We start from the raw sequence: 16,483 nt of genomic DNA, 5'->3' as shown, positions 1-16,483 counted from the left end.
CCAGCCACAATAGCACTGGAAAACGAATAATTGCGCAGGATTTCGCGTTTCAATTTCACTGCACTTACGAATTCGCATTTTTTTTTGTTTTGCGTATGACGAAGGCAACTACACCAAAGCAATAGCTAGCCGAATTGTTTTTCATCATCGTTCAGTTTTTACTTCCGCAGATTCACTTATTGATCTGGCCTTCAATTCACACCCCACAAAAGTTCTGTGGCACTTTAACGTGGGATTCCCCTGCTGCAGAATGCGGCAAAAGCTGCTCAATTGTTGAAATAAATTGTTTTTTACCGTCGGTAACTTTGAAAACAACTCATTTTCGTCTCAGAAAAGATGCAGGTAAATGTGTGCGTAGATTTTCTGCATGTAAAACATCATATTTCACAACCACAGAGACGGATTTCCTCATTACACTGTGATGGCGTTTTTATTTTTGATGGACAAAAATAGTGACAGAAATATTTTGGTCGTTATTCGGAAGCTACATCTATCTCAATTTAAAAGCTTTCTGCTCAGTAGTACTTTGAACAAATGATTTGATTTGGATTGCGAAGGATTTTACTTTTTTTTTTCAAATACAAAACTACGGTCAAATCAACCAGAGTGTCACGTAGAAGGTGTGATTGGATTTAATATAAATGTGTGCCCGAAATATATGTACGTGGACTAGATGGGAAAATAATTCAAGGTAAAGGCTGGGTATGCTGCGCAATTCAGATTCCATTGTGATCCAATAGCCTCTGCCTAGCAACTCCTATCCCTACCTCCTCGTGGTACCGGCCGGAAACTATGAGCAACCTTAGGGAAGATCGGGTAACCAACCCCGGTGGGAACTTTAGTCGTAGGCTGACAGGGAAGGGGGGTTTGCTTCGGCAAACCTGAGCGTCTGTTCTCCAGGAGGAGCAGCTCATAACAGTGTCTGATCCACATTTTAGGGGCGGCTGATCAACGTCCGAGTGCCAGGAAAGGACTCTAAGCTCAACTGTGCACTATGGTCCTCCGAAAAGTAGGGGGTTGGAGTCACGCCCTACGAGCCAGCCGTAAAAAAACTATTGTAACGGAAAATCAGCAACAGAATAATACGAACCGAGATCAACGGCAACGACCCCAGCGAACAAAAAGGACTTGCGATTGGAAACTCGGTACGTGGAACTGCCGATCTCTCAACTTCATTGGCAGCACCCGCATACTCGCCGATCTACTGAAGGACCGCTGGTTCAGCATCGTAGCGCTGTAGGAGGTGTGTTGGACAGAATCCATGGTGCAAACGTTTAGAGGTAAACATACCATCTACCAGAGCTGCGGCAACACACGTGAGCTGTGAACAGCTTTCATCGTGATGGGTGATATGCAGAGGCACGTGATCGGTTGGTGGCCGATCGACGAAAGAATGTGCAGGTTGAGGAGCATGGGTCGATTCTTCAACTTCAGCATAATTAATGTGCATAGCCCACACTCCGGAAGCACTGATGATGACAAAGACGCATTCTACGCGCAGTTCGACTGCGAGTACGATTGCTGCCCAAGCCACGACGTCAAGATCATCATAGGAGATTTAAACGCTCAGATAGGGTAGGAAGAGGAACTCAGGACGACGTTTGGTAAGTTCAGCGCCCACCAGCAAACGAACGAAAACGGCCTACGACTCATTGATTTCGCCGCCTCCAAAAATATGGCCATACGTAGCACCGTTTTCCAACACAGCCTCCCTTATCGTTACACTTGGATATCACCACAGCAGACGGAATCTCAAATCGACCACGTTCTGATTGACGGCCGGCACTTCTCCGTCATTATCGACGTCAGAACCTGTCGTGGCGCCAACATCGACTCCGACCACTATCTGGTGACGGTCAAACTGCGCCCAAAACTCTCCGTCATGAACAATGTACGGTACCGGCGACCACCACGGTACAACCTACAGCGACTGAAACAACCGGATTTCGCCTCACCATACGCGCAGAATCTCGAGGCCACGTTGCCAGACGAGGGCGAGCTCGATGAGGCCCCTCTGGAGGAATGCTGGAGTACAGTGAAAGCAGCCATCAACGACACAGCCGAGAGCATCATCGGGTACGTGGAACGGAATCAACGGAACGAATGGTTCGACGAAGAGTGCAGACCGGTTTTGGAGGAGAAGAATGCAGCGAGGGCGGTAATGCTGCAGCAAGGGACAGGACAAAACGTGGAACGTTATAAACAGAAGCGTTAACAGCAGACCCGCCTCTTTCGGAAGAAAAAGCGCCACCTGGAAAAAGCAGAGTGCAAAGAAATGGAACTGCTGTGCCGTTCCCAAGAAACACGGAAGTTCTATCAGAAGCTCAACGCATCCCGCAACGGCTTCATGCCGCGAGCCGAAATATGCAGGGATAAAGACGGAGGCCTCTTGACGGACGGACGTGAGGTGATCGAAAGGTTGAAGCAACACTTCGATCAGCACCTGAATGGCGTGCAGAACGTTGGCACGGGAGACCACGGCAACGGAGGAAACGACGACGCCAGTACAGCGGAGGACGGAAATGAACCAAATCCCACGCTGAGGGAAGTTAAGGATGCCATTCACCAGCTCAAAACCAACAAAATAGCTGATAAGGATGGTATGGCAGCTGAACTCATCAAGATGGACCCAGAAAAGTTGGCCACCTGTCTGCATCGGCTGATAGTCAGGATCTGGGAAACCGAACAGCTACCGGAGGAGTGGAAGGAAGGGGTAATCTACCCCATTCACAAGAAAGGCGATCATTTGGAATGTAAGAACTTCAGGGAGATCACTATTTTGAATGCTGCCTACAAAGTGCTATCCCAGATCATCTCCTTTCGTCTGTTACCTAAAACAAATGAGTTCGTGAGAAGTTATCAAGTTATCTGGTCGACAACGGACCAGATCTTCACCGTAAGGCAAATCCTCCAGAAATGCCCTCAATACCAGGTCCCAACCTGTTCATCGACTTCAAAGCGGCATACGACAGTATCGACCGCGCAGAGCTATGGTGATTAAAGCAACGATAGACGGCGTGCAAAACTGCGTAAGGGTTTCGGGTGAACTATCCAGTTCATTCAAATCTCGCCGGGAACTGCGACAATGTGACGGATTCTCATGCCTACTCTTCATCATCACTCTGGAAGGTGTGATGCGACGAGACGGGCTCAACAGCCGGCGAACGATTTTCACAAAATCCGGTCAATTTGTGTGCTTTGCTGACGACATGGACATTATCGCCAGAACATTTGGAACGATGACAGAGCTGTACACCCGCCTGAAACGCGAAGCAGCAAAGTTCGGACTGGTGGTAAATGCCATAAAAACAAAGTACATGCTGGTAAGCGGAACCGAACACGACCGGGTCCGTCTGGGTAGTAATGTTACGATAGACGGGGATACCTTCGAGGTGGTTGAAGAATTCGTCTACCTCGGATTGTTACTGACGGCTGAAAATAACGTGAGTCGTGAAATACGATGGCGCATCATCAGCGGAAGTCGGGCCTACTACGGGCTACGGACACGAGACATGGACCATGTTCGAGGAGGACCTGCAAGCACTCGGAGTTTTCAAGCGACGCGTGTGTGGCGGAGAATGATGAACCACGAGCTCGCTGCACTTTACGGCAAACCAAGTATCCTGAAGGTGGCCAAATCCGGAAGGATACGGTGGGCAGGGCATGTTGCAAAAATGCCGGAAAACAACCCTGCAAAGCTGGTATTATCTACTGAACCGGTTGGTACAAGAAGGTGTGGAGCGCAGAGAGCACGATGGGCGAACCAGATGGAGCGTGACCTGGCGAGCATTGGGCGCGACCGAAGATGAAGAGCGGAAGCCACAAACCGAGTATTGTGGCGTACGTTTGTTGAATATGTCTTTTCTTATCTTAAATGTGATGTTGAGCGAATAAATGTATGTATGTAGTATGAAAGTTGTGCTAAACTAAAGCATGAAAAAAAAATCAGATGTTGAGTATCCACATTGAAAAGTTTTTTTGTGGAACTACTGCATTGACTTTAATTTGTGTGCAATCATCTCTAATTTGTCGGGACTTGACTTATTAATTTAGATTCGAATTGTGAGACACCTTGTGCGTTAACGGGTCAACACCAAGTGCTTCAAAATATTAAGGGTTGTAAAATGCCACGGAAATGTCATGGAAAAAATTTCATGACATTTTCTAGTTCCACCATTTCCAGTGCAAATTTCCGTCCGTGAACGCAAACCTTCAATAATGCTGTTAAGTTATGGTAATATAACGATATCGTCCATAAACATTTGTCAACAGAGGCAGTGAAATTGGCAAATAACCAAATGACATAGGTTTAGGGCCCGGTAAACGCACGGGTGTTCAGCATGACCATGCTGCGGGTGACGGGTTCGATTCCCGGTCGGTCCAGGATCTTTTCGTAAAGGAAATTTCCTTGACTTCCTTGGGCATAGAGTATCTTCGTGCCTGCCACACGATATACACATGCAAAATGGTCATTGGCAGAGGAAGCTCTCAGTTAATAACTGTGGAAGTGCTCATAGAACACTGAGCTGAGAAGCAGGCTTAGTCCCAGTGAGGACGTTACGCCAAGAAGAAGAAGAAGGTTTTTATGACATTTTACAATCCTATTCTTGATGACATAACTCATCAGAAAACAAACCGTTTTACTTTAGAATGCTTTGCACCGAGAATCGCAGGATTTTCAAAGTAATTGGTTCTGTCTAGCACTCACGGGACGTATTGGCGTCTGCATCGGTTCCATTCTTCGTTCAAGAAGGATTATTTACTGACTCAATTGCCGCTACATATTCATGAGGAACACCTACAACCCGTTAGATTTATGGCAATTTGAAAAGATAATCGTGCATAATAATATGTGCTTGGGCTAATAATTATCCCTTACGGAAGTATTTTTCCAACTACCAATCCCTTGCGTGACTGTTTCAAATAAGCTGTCTCTATGCTGTTAGATACAAGCTTATACAAGAAAGTTATACCACAGACAAACAGACGTAACACTTGCGAAATTTCCATCGACCACGCTTTTAACGATCATTCTAAATTTCCAAAGTTGTGGCTTTCACAACCAGAGGCGCGCACATCGTTTTTCTATGCGTTTGACGTTTCACACTAGCGCCTTCTGTTGACGATATGGCACAACACAGTGATTCGTGCAACTTTTCCACCAGGTGATGGTAGTGTGAACTGGGCGATGGATTTCCATGAAAAACGTTCAAGGTGTTACGTCTGTTTGTCTGTGGTTATACATTCATATGTATGCCTATTTGTTCAAACGGTTCTGCCAAAGAAGCAAGATTCATGTTCAAATGGAAATCATCGGTGCTATTATGTCTTGTTTTTCAACTGCTGCTGTGTGTCGTGGGTAGAACGTACTTGCTACGTACACCTACATAACACAAAAATCCCCAATTGCAATTTAGCATTAGGAAACTAGTAATGCTAGATGGAGAGTGCTTCGCATCGAATGGTCCGCAGCAATCGATAACTTCTTCTCGATGCAATAAAGTACCGAATGCAGTCACGTTTTCCAGCTGTCTGCTCTCTGGACTTGAACCACGTAACGATTCCCAATTGAAAATTGTATTGCTCTCTAGGGACCTTGGGTGAGTCGATTGTCAGCACAGTGCGTCCAACGAATGGTGGATTTAGTGAATTTTTAACACTCCTGCCTTAGGGATATTTCGCGTGAAACAGATGCGTTTCATTGCGACAACTACAAAGTAGAATTCGAAAAATACCTGTACACCCATGAAGCAGTGTGTTATTTAGACTGACCCACTATCTTGACCAGTATTTGATTTAGTATTTTTTTTAATTAACCATTGTTCACATTTCAATCAGCATTTCATTCCTCATGTATTTGATACATTCCACCGTGACGTTACAACGTTTTGACGCCTTTTTGGTTAGATTTTTCACTATAACTCATAAATTCCGAATATGCGAACATATTTGAGGTTTACGGTATGTATTGATGAGTTTTAGTTAATAATCTGACCAAAAAGGTGTCCACATATTACAACGTCACGGTAGAACGTGTCATTTACAAACTATTATCCTAATTTTGTAAAGACTTGAATTGAACTATTTTATAATTGTTCATTAATTACTCAATAGATTTTATTTGCTCAAGGAGTTTCTGCAGCCACGATGCATAGACATTTTCAAAAGTCTACGAGAGGCAGTCTACATAGCTTATGCACAACGCCTTACATTGTTGCAATAATGGTTCTAGCATTTCATGTCTTAAAAACAGCTTTTGTAAAAAAAAATTGTTTCTTCATTTTGGAAAACACATCGTTCCTCATACTATATCTAAAAAATCACGTTTTTCTGAGTTGCCATGATTTTTTTAACATTTTAGAGCTTCATTTTGATAACTAAAATCAATTTCCAAGAGATTTTTTATTTCAATTTTTGAGTAAGCGAAACTGTGCAGTAAGATATCAATCCAATTTGAAATGAAAGCGAATCGGTTGATTGCATTGCCATTTTTTTCTGTGACGATCGTGAGAACAATCCCATCAGATCGAATAATCTAATAAGTGATAACAGGACTCTTCTTACCGCGCATGTTTACTCGCTGTCCATGGAGTCAAACAAAAACCGTAGTTGGTATGTGGCAGGGAATTTTCACCATCCCGTCCTTGTTTATATCTAAGGAAACGGAAAGGTTGGATCCAGGTGAATCGGCCGGGATCCCTTGCAGAACTTCTGGCCGATTGGAGCACCATCTGTGCCACGCAAACCCTCCTTTCTTCATAGGCGTAACGAAATTGCAACTCAGATGCGGATATCTACATTCATTACTCTACTACTGACTAGTATGGACTGGACTGCAAGAAAACAATATACAAAAAAAATAGTTTGTCACGGTCATCACGGAGTATCACGGTCGCCATGTAGTTCACTTGCTTGTTTAACTGAATTGCCACAATGTTGTAGTTTCGTCAGATGCTTTAACAATTTGAAATAGTTCGAATGGAGTTGTGCACAAACAATGGTATCCTTCAGTAGTAGGCCGTGTTGATTTTAGCAAAATTTCGATTACACAGGTATCAGGTATCAGAAGGCCGGTACGTTATCCTCAATTTGGGACATTTGTGCCATCGCCAAAATAATAGCCTGTTTTATCATCTACCTGAGGGCAGGGATGAGAAATGTACTGGAAAAAACGGTTACCGGCTGTACATTTGACATTTTTCCACACGAACATCATAGGCCCAGCCAAACTCAAACTGTTCGAAAAATAAATGTCATACCATTTTTTTTCCTGCAGCCTTCTTCCTCGAAACGGTTTCCAAGCGCGAGAGCGCCAGTACTCGAGCACAACGACGACAAAAATTTCTGTCTCTCCCGTTTTCGCATTTTTCTGCGTTTCAAACCGCTTCTAGACAAATTTCTTTACATGCATCACAAAGCTAGAAGTGTGCCCCAGCTATTTGTGCAAATCGATTTAAATTATTTATTAAAACAAGTGAGTTATTAACAGTTGAAAATATTTGACATTTTTCGCAATTATCCGCCTCAGCATGACTGCTTATAAATATTTTCGTGGGGAAGCGAAATCCATCAAGCGTCTGCTTGACTGCCGTCGGCGCGGCGTCTGATGGTATTGGTGCTGCCGTTGTTTTGTTTTTATTTTACTGCCAGTATCGATGAACGGAAAAGAGAAAAAAAGTATTTTTGCCATTCCTTCCTGAGGGAAAAGGGCACTGTAATAACGCATAAAGCGAAAGAGAGCCTATAACTCTTTACCACAGCGGGTTAAGAACAACAGAATATCCTGAATATTCAGGACTCTGAAGTCAATTTCACTTAATAAGTGTTTACCGAATACTCGGAAACGCAGTTGCGCAAGAACTGGACAGTTACATATCAAATGATACGAAGTTCCATAATCGGATTCACAGCTATCACATGCAAATGAATCAGCTTGCTGAGTATTCGCCATGTGATAGCTGAGTCGGCAGTGGCCAGTCAATGCTTTGACCAGCATGTTGCAATTCTGCTTTGACAGATTTGTAAGATACTTCGCCACCCTTGGAGATGGCTCAGTACAATTTGGTTTGACGACATGACTCCAAACTATTCCAGTATTGTCTGTGTTGAGTAGCAGACCAGGTGTGAATCTGAAGCTTTACCCAACACTTCGATATCGGAATAGCTGGCTCAGGGCCAATGAAGTCATGTGATGCTCCAGTGCGAGCTAACTCATCAGCCAATTCATTTCCAGCGATGGAAGAATGGCCAGGTACCCATAGAAGGTGAACAGCGTTTGCTGAATTCAGCTCCTCGATTTGAATTCGACAAGCGATAACTATCTTCGACCTGGAGTTGACCGAAGCAACTGATTTAATAGCAGCCTGGCTATCTGAACAGAAGTATATTACTTTGCCCATTAAGTGCTGCTGAAGTGCAGATTGCACTCCGCACATAAGAGCAAAGATTTCGGCCTGAAAAACGGTGCAGTGTCTACCAAGTGAGTAAGACTGAAACAGCCTTGGCTCACGAGAATAAACGCCAGCACCTGCTCGACCTGCGAGAAGGGAGCCATCAGTGTAACATACGATACCGTCTGAAATACTTCTTTCCAGATATCCAGATGACCACTCTACCCGGGAAGGGAATTTCGTGGAAAATGTCCTATATGGGAAATTACAAGCAATTGTAAGATCACTTGGAGCAAGGACAATTTGGTCCCAATTCACCAAAAGTGGGAACAACGAGGTGTGTGTTGATGTGCGGTTCACAGGAGTTTCCTCTAGTAGACCCGTAGACGGTAAGTGCAAGAAAGTGCTTCTTGTTTGAAATGAATGTGTAGTGGAGCAACGTCAAAGAGAACTTCGAGCGCTGCCGTGGGAGTTGAAGAGAACGCTCCAGACATCGCCATTAAGCATATCCTTTGGAGATGGCTTAACTTTGATTGGACCGTTCTCATTTCGCCCTTTTGCCACCACACAAGACATTCATAAGCCAATATTGGCCGAACAACAGTGGTGTAGATCCATTTGATATGCTTGGGTTTTAGACCCCAAAATGTACCAAAGGTTCGCCGGCATTGCCCGAAGGCCATACAAGCTTTCTTGATTCTGAACTCAATGTGAGGTGTCCAGGAAAGCTTGGAATCAAGAATGACTCCAACGTACTTTACCTGTTCAGTCACATCGATTTCAGAATTAAAGAGACGCAAAGGTCGAACGCCATTACGGTTTCGCCTTTCCGTAAAAGAACAATAGATGTTTTACTCGGATTAACCGAAAGGCCATATTGGCGACACCAACCCTCAACTACCTGAAGGGCGCTTTGCATCAGGTCGAAAAGGGTGCTGATGCACATACCAACTAACAATGTTAGGTAGTCGTCGGCAAAACCAGAAGTAGGAAAACCGCTATTATTGAGTTGCCTCAATAGCGTATCTGCTACGAGATTCCACAAAAGCGGTGACAAGACTCCCCCTTGGGGGCATCCACAAACACTCAATTTCCTAATCCCTGCTAGACGCAATGTCGAGAAGAGATATCGGTTTTTGAGCATTTGATGAATCCAATTGGAAATCATTGGAGATATACCATGACTCCGTGCGGCTTCCAATATGGCATCGAAAGGCACATTGTCAAAGGCACCCTCGATATCTAAGAAAACACCCAAACAAGATTGCTTTTGAGCGAATGTTTTCTCGATATCGTAAACAACCTTGTGTAAAAGAGTCACAGTGGACTTACTAGATTGGTAGGCATGTTGGTTCACATGAAGAGGCACGTTGGCCAGATGAACATCACGGATATGATGATCCACAATGCGTTCTAAGCATTTCAGAAGAAAAGAGGTCAAACTGATAGGTCTGAAACTCTTTGCTTCTTCATACGACGCACGACCCACTTTCGGAATAAGCTTCACAGTAATATCCCGCCAAGATTTGGGAATATACCCTGTAGCAAAACTGCAAACAAGTATTTTTTTTTTCAAAATATGTTTGAAATGATCAAATCCTTTCTGAAGCAAAATAGGATAAATCCCCTCTGCCCCAGGAGATTTGAAAGGAGCAAAGCTATTAAGTGCCCACTCAATCGATTCTATAGTTTCAATACAATCGGATTCATCCGAAGATGTAATATCCACACACCCAGGGAAATGTGTGCTGAATAAGCATTCCAGAACTTCCTCATCAGAGGAAGTCAGATCGCCATTTGGCAAACGAAGTTCGTTTACTCGGAAATCCTTAGATTTCGCAAGGATTTTATTTAACCGACTGACTTCACTCAAACTGGAAACATTTGTACAAAGGTTTCTCCAGCCGGATCGTTCAGCAGACTGGAGAGTATTCCGGTAGGCCTTGCGAGCCGACCTGAAAGCCTCCGAACCAGCTGAACGTCGTCTGTTCCAACTCTTTCTACATTGTTTCCTGAGTTTCGCCAGATCAGAGTTCCACCAAGGGGTTCCTCTTGTGATTTTCACAGACCGTAGAGGGCAGGCTTCTTCAAAAGATTCCATGATGAAGGTCGTTGTAGTATCAACGGCATCATCTAAATCACTTGGAGTGTCAATGGATGGTGAGTATCCATGAAATTTGGCCGCAACCAAATCAGTAAAAAGATCCCAGTTTGTTGACCGGGGATTCCTGAAACGCAATGTTTGCGAAGTAACATTTAAATGTTCAAACAAGATGTAGCGATGGTCAGATGAAGATTCTTCATCTGACACATGCCAATTGGTCAGCTCGTGACTAATTACTAGAGCAAAGCGTTATGTCTAACACTTCCTCTCTAGCAGATACCATGAAGGTTGGGCGGTTGCCTATGTTAAGTAAGATCTTTTAAGTATGTTAAGTAATGCAAGATTTGTACTACTTAAGTACTCCATCAAACAGAATCTATGACAAAAGGTCGAAAGACATAAGGTCGAAGGACAAAAGGTCGAAGGACAAAAGGTCGAATGGACAAAAGGTCGAATGGACAAAAGGTCGAATGGACAAAAGGTCGAATGGGACAAAAGGTCGAATGGACAAAAGTTAGGGGGGGGGGGTCTGAGATGGCCAAATTTTGGTCTACGTGGTTTATGAACAGTTCCTTAGAGTGCTGCGTGAGAGCAATGAGAGCCCTCAGGTCATAATCCCAGTGCGCAATTTCTGCGCGCACGCAGAAAAAACAGAACTCAGTGCACACGCAGTGTGTTTAAAGGGGTCAGTGTTGTTTGAGCATTTGGTGAACCGAAAGCATGCCAGTATGTCCAAAACCCGCTAAGGGGTATCAAATCCTTGATATCAGAGACAAGCAGACGTCTTAAGCTGGTCAAGAACTTACAGTTGATGAATATTTTGGTTCCAAATTCCACCAACAGGTGGTGCTAGTGAGCTAACATATTTTGTTTTTCATATATATCAGGAAAATTTGCAAAACATTGCAACTAGCGCCACCTAGCTGCAGAAACTCGAACCAAACGATAATTATCCTGAAAGCCCTTGATCTACCAAACAATTTTGCCGAAGACACCATCTTTCTAAAGAATCAGAATGCTGAGATATGTGAAATGTAAAATTTGTACGCTATTTAGCGCCGCCTAGCGGTGAAATCACAAATCTGAAAGCCCTTGACCAACTGAACAACTTTGCCGAAGAAACCAACTCTCTAAGTAATCAGGTTCCTGAGATATATAGGATGGAAATTTTGTCAGTGTTGCATCTGCTTGTCTAAGATATCACATAAATCACAGACAAGTAGATGTGGCACTAGCGAAATTTCAATCTCTTATATCTCATGATCCTGATTACTTAGAGAGTTGGTGTCTTCGGCAAAGTTGTTTGGCTGGTCAAGTGCTAAACGATAATAAGACTTAAGATTCAAAATTCTACCACTAGGCGGCGCTAGAGAGCAAACACATTTTAAATTTCGCATATCTCAGCATCCTCATTTTGTAGAAAGATGGTGTCTTCGGCAATATGGTTTGGTAGATCAAAGGCTTTCAGAATAATTACCGTTTGGTTCAAGTTTCAACAGCTACTCGGCGCTAGTTGCATTTTTTGGCAAATTTTCCTGATATTTATGAAAAACAAAATTTTTTAGCTCACTAGCACCGCCTAGCGGCGGAATTTTGAATCTTAAATCTTATTATCGGTTAGTCCTTGACCAGCCAAACAACTTTGCCGAAGACACAAACTTTCTACGTAATCAGGATCATGAGATATATGAGATTGAAATTTCGTTAGTGTCACATCTATTTGTCTGTGATTTATGTGATATCTTAGACAAGCAAGTACTTTTATACTCCTGTGGTACACACAGTATTGCTCTGGAAGCACGACTGAGTGCGCTCTCAACACGAATATGTGTGTGCACATTTTCTGCGCGCACAAAATGTGCACGCAGAAACTGAAAAAAAAACATGTTTGAGCACTCATTTTGAGGGTGAGGGTGGTTTGTGTGTGAAAAAAGTTGCGTAGTTCACCCTCGCTCTCGTTGAAAGTCGTGTGTAGAGTGTATGTTTTCTCTTCACACGTTTCGCACTGAGGAGCATGCCATCTCTGATTCCTTGAAAGAATAGCCTATGGGTTGAAGAAGGATGAATCATAGATCGGAATATTCTCATTTGAAATTCCAATCATTAATGCGATTAAATAAAGTCAAGCAGTCTATAAATTAGAAAAGGACAAATCTCTGGGTATTATAGGGGTGATCCATGAAGTACGTCACGATTATAGGAGGAGGGTGTTTTGCAAAAGTGTAACAAGCAATATAGTTAGTATAGGACAGGGAGAGGGGGATCGAAAATTCTCAATTTTTGGCGTAACGCCTGTATGAGCAAACAAAATGATTTTTTTTTCTTATACAGTATAATTATTAGGATCTACCTATCTATCCAAGAGGGGATGATCACTAAGCACAAGTAGTTAATGAATGTTTCTGCAGTACAGTTAGAAAGAACAGATATTGAAAAGAAGACAACATTTCTGATTTAAAAATAAGTCCCTAAGGAGTCAATAATTATTTCACTAACAAAAGTTAAAAGAACAGCCTATAAATTTAAGAAGGAAAAATTCCTGATCAAAAAACCAAACTAAATTGCCATTAAATAAATACTACATTAACAGAACTTGAAAGAACAGCCTACAAACAAAAGAAGGAAAAATTTCCTATGGAAATGTTAGTGACTGAAATGCATATGATTTCTATAACAGCACTACAATGTTTCTTTCAATGAGCGGCAACAAAGACTTCTCAAAAATGTTTGTCTTATAAGCGAGAAATACCAGCTGGTAAATTGGTCTACTAAAATTCGACCTTTTGTCCCATTCGACCTTTTGTCCCTTCGACCTTATGTCCATTCGACCTTTTGTCCATTCGACCTTTTGTCCATTCGACCTTTTGTCCATTCGACCTTTTGTCCTTCGACCTTTTGTCCTTCGACCATTTGTCCTTCGACCTTCTGTCCCAAAGCCCATCAAACAGGAGCCTCTCAAGTTAATGCCTGAGCTGCCCCAGATGATATGGTGAGCATTAGCATCACTGCCAACAATTAGCGGAAGGCCTTTTGAAGTACAGTATACGATGACTTGTTTGAAAGCATCCGTAGGGGATAGTTCATCATGCGGTAAATAAACCGAACAATAGACGTATTTCCTGTTGAGGTTTCCAACAGATAAATCAATTGTGATAGCACATACATCTCTGGTGGTTAGTTCAGAGATGAGTGTATCAACTATTGCGTTGTAAACAAGCACACAGGCTGGAGGCATGACACGTGAGTTTGTCATCTCATGTTTACTGAAAGTAGCAAACACCGGGTTCACAAGGTTTCCTAGATAGAAATTCCTCTTACGGAAGTAAGGTTTTTGACCAAGGCCACTTGGGCTGAACCATTTTGCAGAAGTCTGCAAAGATTGATTGTTGCTGTTCTTTTATGCTGAAGATTGGTCTGAGCTATCCTAACCGTAGCCACTACCCAAACTAGGCAAGATTAAACTCTTCGCAACAACAGCACAACAAAGAACAGCAGCAACAAAACCAGATCGGTATCGATTGGAAAACGCCAAAGGCTAGGATACATAGAATACACTGTGTAAATCGCATAATGCGAAACCATATAGGTGAAAATTTAAACTAATTAACAACATCTTCATAATCCCGCCCTTATTTAGCCTCAAGTGAGACTAAAGAAGGGCAGCCGATTGTCTCGGAGAAACACAAGGTCCACTGCACCATTGCTCCGGTTAGCGCAGTAAGGGCTACATACTGTGGAGGGCGCCCTGGTACTCCACAGGCTCCGTTTGCGGTTAGGTTTTTATTAGACCCCCCCCCCCTAGCCATTCATTCCTAGGCACGGTAAGCATGAAGCCGTATCACACAATGAATTAGGGGTCACCTGTTGGTGGACTCTTACCACCGGAACAGGCGGTCCGTAGTGTTATTCTTAGCCTATTGAGACAATCGCTACCGGAACTACACAGCTATCTGATCGAGAAAAGAAGTTAATATTGATGATCAACTTCATACGGGCCCGAACAGCCGTGCATATTTTGTTGATTTTAGCAAAATTTCGATTACACAAAACCGCATAGTAACAATTGGACGTAAATGAAACCTTGCAAAATGCAAAATTGAAAAAAAAATCGGTAAGCTAAATAGTCCGCACTCGAAGAAGTTTTATTATGAGAATTTCAATTTTCCCGTATGGGGAAAACAAACTACCAAACTCTTGAAAACAAAGGTACTTTAAAACAACATTAAACATCCTCTGCCCGTTTGAAGATTTAAACAAAGATTTAATTATATAATTACATAAAAATCTTTGGTTTAGGGCATCAGCATCAGTGAACAGTTTATTAGAAAACAGCTTTCTAGTTGCACTTCAAATATGGAAGTTATTAATTTTCTAAAAATGATCATTTCATACGCATAATTTTTTACCTTTTTTTTGGCATCACTGCTAATTCTACGAATGCGGAAGAGGGTAGTGATTGCCATCTTCGGCGTGAGAATACATACTATTTTTTTCTTATGAAACATGAGGGGAAAATCTGCTTAACAGGAACAGGAAGGTCCAGGTAGTGTGGGGATAAAGGCGTCTACTACAACAAATAAAAAGCTGGGACCACTATCACCTCGACCCACTAAACACATTCCCATGGTCACCAAACCCTCCGTCTCACCTAGAAGGTCTTGCTTCAGAGAAGGGGCTAGTGCACATCGCACACTCTAGGTTAACTGCGTAGCCTGCAGCAACGAACATCGGGTTTAGGTTTATTTCTCTAAAATTCAAAAAGCTTTTCTCCAAAGTAAAAATCTCCAATTCTTGTTGAATCTCCTTTCGCAGGCCGTCTGGGTGTTTGTCGTGTCGCTGCCGGTGATCATAATCAACTCTCCTCGGCATTCAATCCCACGGGCACCGAAAACCATGACGACGCTGGACTCTGCCGGAACCGGGATGTTCATTACGGGCCTACTAGCGGAAACGTACGCTGATCTACAGAAGTTTTCCTTCCGACAAGATCCGATCAATCAGGGAAAATTTTGCAATGACGGTAAGTTGGTTTGGAAATTCTAGGTTCATCAAGAACCCCAACTGTATATTACAAAGTTCCACTCTAAAACATTGGCGGAGCAAGCTGACTCCTCTTCTATCTTTCTTTTTGTCGTGTTTGTTTAGGAAAGTGAGTAAGAAAAAAGAAAACGCATTGGCGGCATCGTATTCCATATTTGCATATTTAAGTGACCTCTAGTGTTTTTATATCCAATGATTTATAAGGATTCAAAATGAGGGGCCAGATGCAAAGGGGTGTAAGTAACTTTTTTGTCAATTTTGAAATAACCATATAAAAAAATCTTCAAGTGTTATACTTTCAGGAACTTTTTTAAGATTTTTTTTAGGATGATTCGAAAAATTACAATAAATTGGAGAAAATTGAGTCGCATACCTTTTGTATGGGATGAACAAATGGTGAAAAACTTCTTACCTCATATATGTACTAGTGTGGGACACCAAAATACATTTTACTCCTGTTCACTTTTTGAGTTCCATTTTGGCCTCATATCAACTGTGCAAAATTTCAGCTCGATCGGAGAAACTATATTTTAGCGCCAGCCGTTTTAAATTTTCATACGATTTACTATGGGGAAAATCACTTTTTTAAAGAAAAATCACCACAGGTTGCCCCTTAACCCCTAAAAATATATCGATGAATGATTTCTGTTGGAAATTTTACGAGGAACAAACCCTCTGAAGACCGCAAAGCGATCGAAGGCATGTGGAAAAAGTTATTGACTGAAAACCGAATGACATGCCCACGCTGTTTAACACGTAAGGAATAACAATAAATAATAAAATCTCGTCATTTTATCGATCGGGTAAGGCTTAATAACTTTTTCCACGAATGTCGCATTGCTTTGCGGTCTTCGGTGGTCTGATTCCTCGTGAAGTTATCTACAGAAGTCATTCAACGACTTATTTTTAGGGATCAATGGTTGACCTCAAGCGATTTTTCTTTGAAGAG

General features: G+C 42.5%; 1 protein-coding gene across 4 annotated transcripts in view; it reads left to right on the top strand.

Annotated features, from left to right (window-relative positions):
• The window catches only part of LOC109423718 (uncharacterized), a 132,907-nt gene that overhangs the window by 90,173 nt on the left and 26,251 nt on the right, over nucleotides 1-16,483 (top strand). For all 4 annotated transcript variants that reach the window (XM_062852082.1, XM_019698704.3, XM_062852081.1 and 1 more), the window contains exon 4: nucleotides 15,307-15,514. In XM_062852082.1, coding sequence (XP_062708066.1) covers nucleotides 15,307-15,514 — 208 coding nt within the window. The remainder of the gene's footprint in view (nucleotides 1-15,306; nucleotides 15,515-16,483) is intronic.

The sequence above is a fragment of the Aedes albopictus genome, chromosome 2 (genome assembly GCF_035046485.1).
Source record: "Aedes albopictus strain Foshan chromosome 2, AalbF5, whole genome shotgun sequence".
Classification (NCBI taxonomy): Eukaryota; Metazoa; Arthropoda; class Insecta; order Diptera; family Culicidae; genus Aedes; species Aedes albopictus.
Note: the sequence above shows the minus strand (reverse complement) of the source record. Positions and strands in the feature narration are given on the sequence as shown.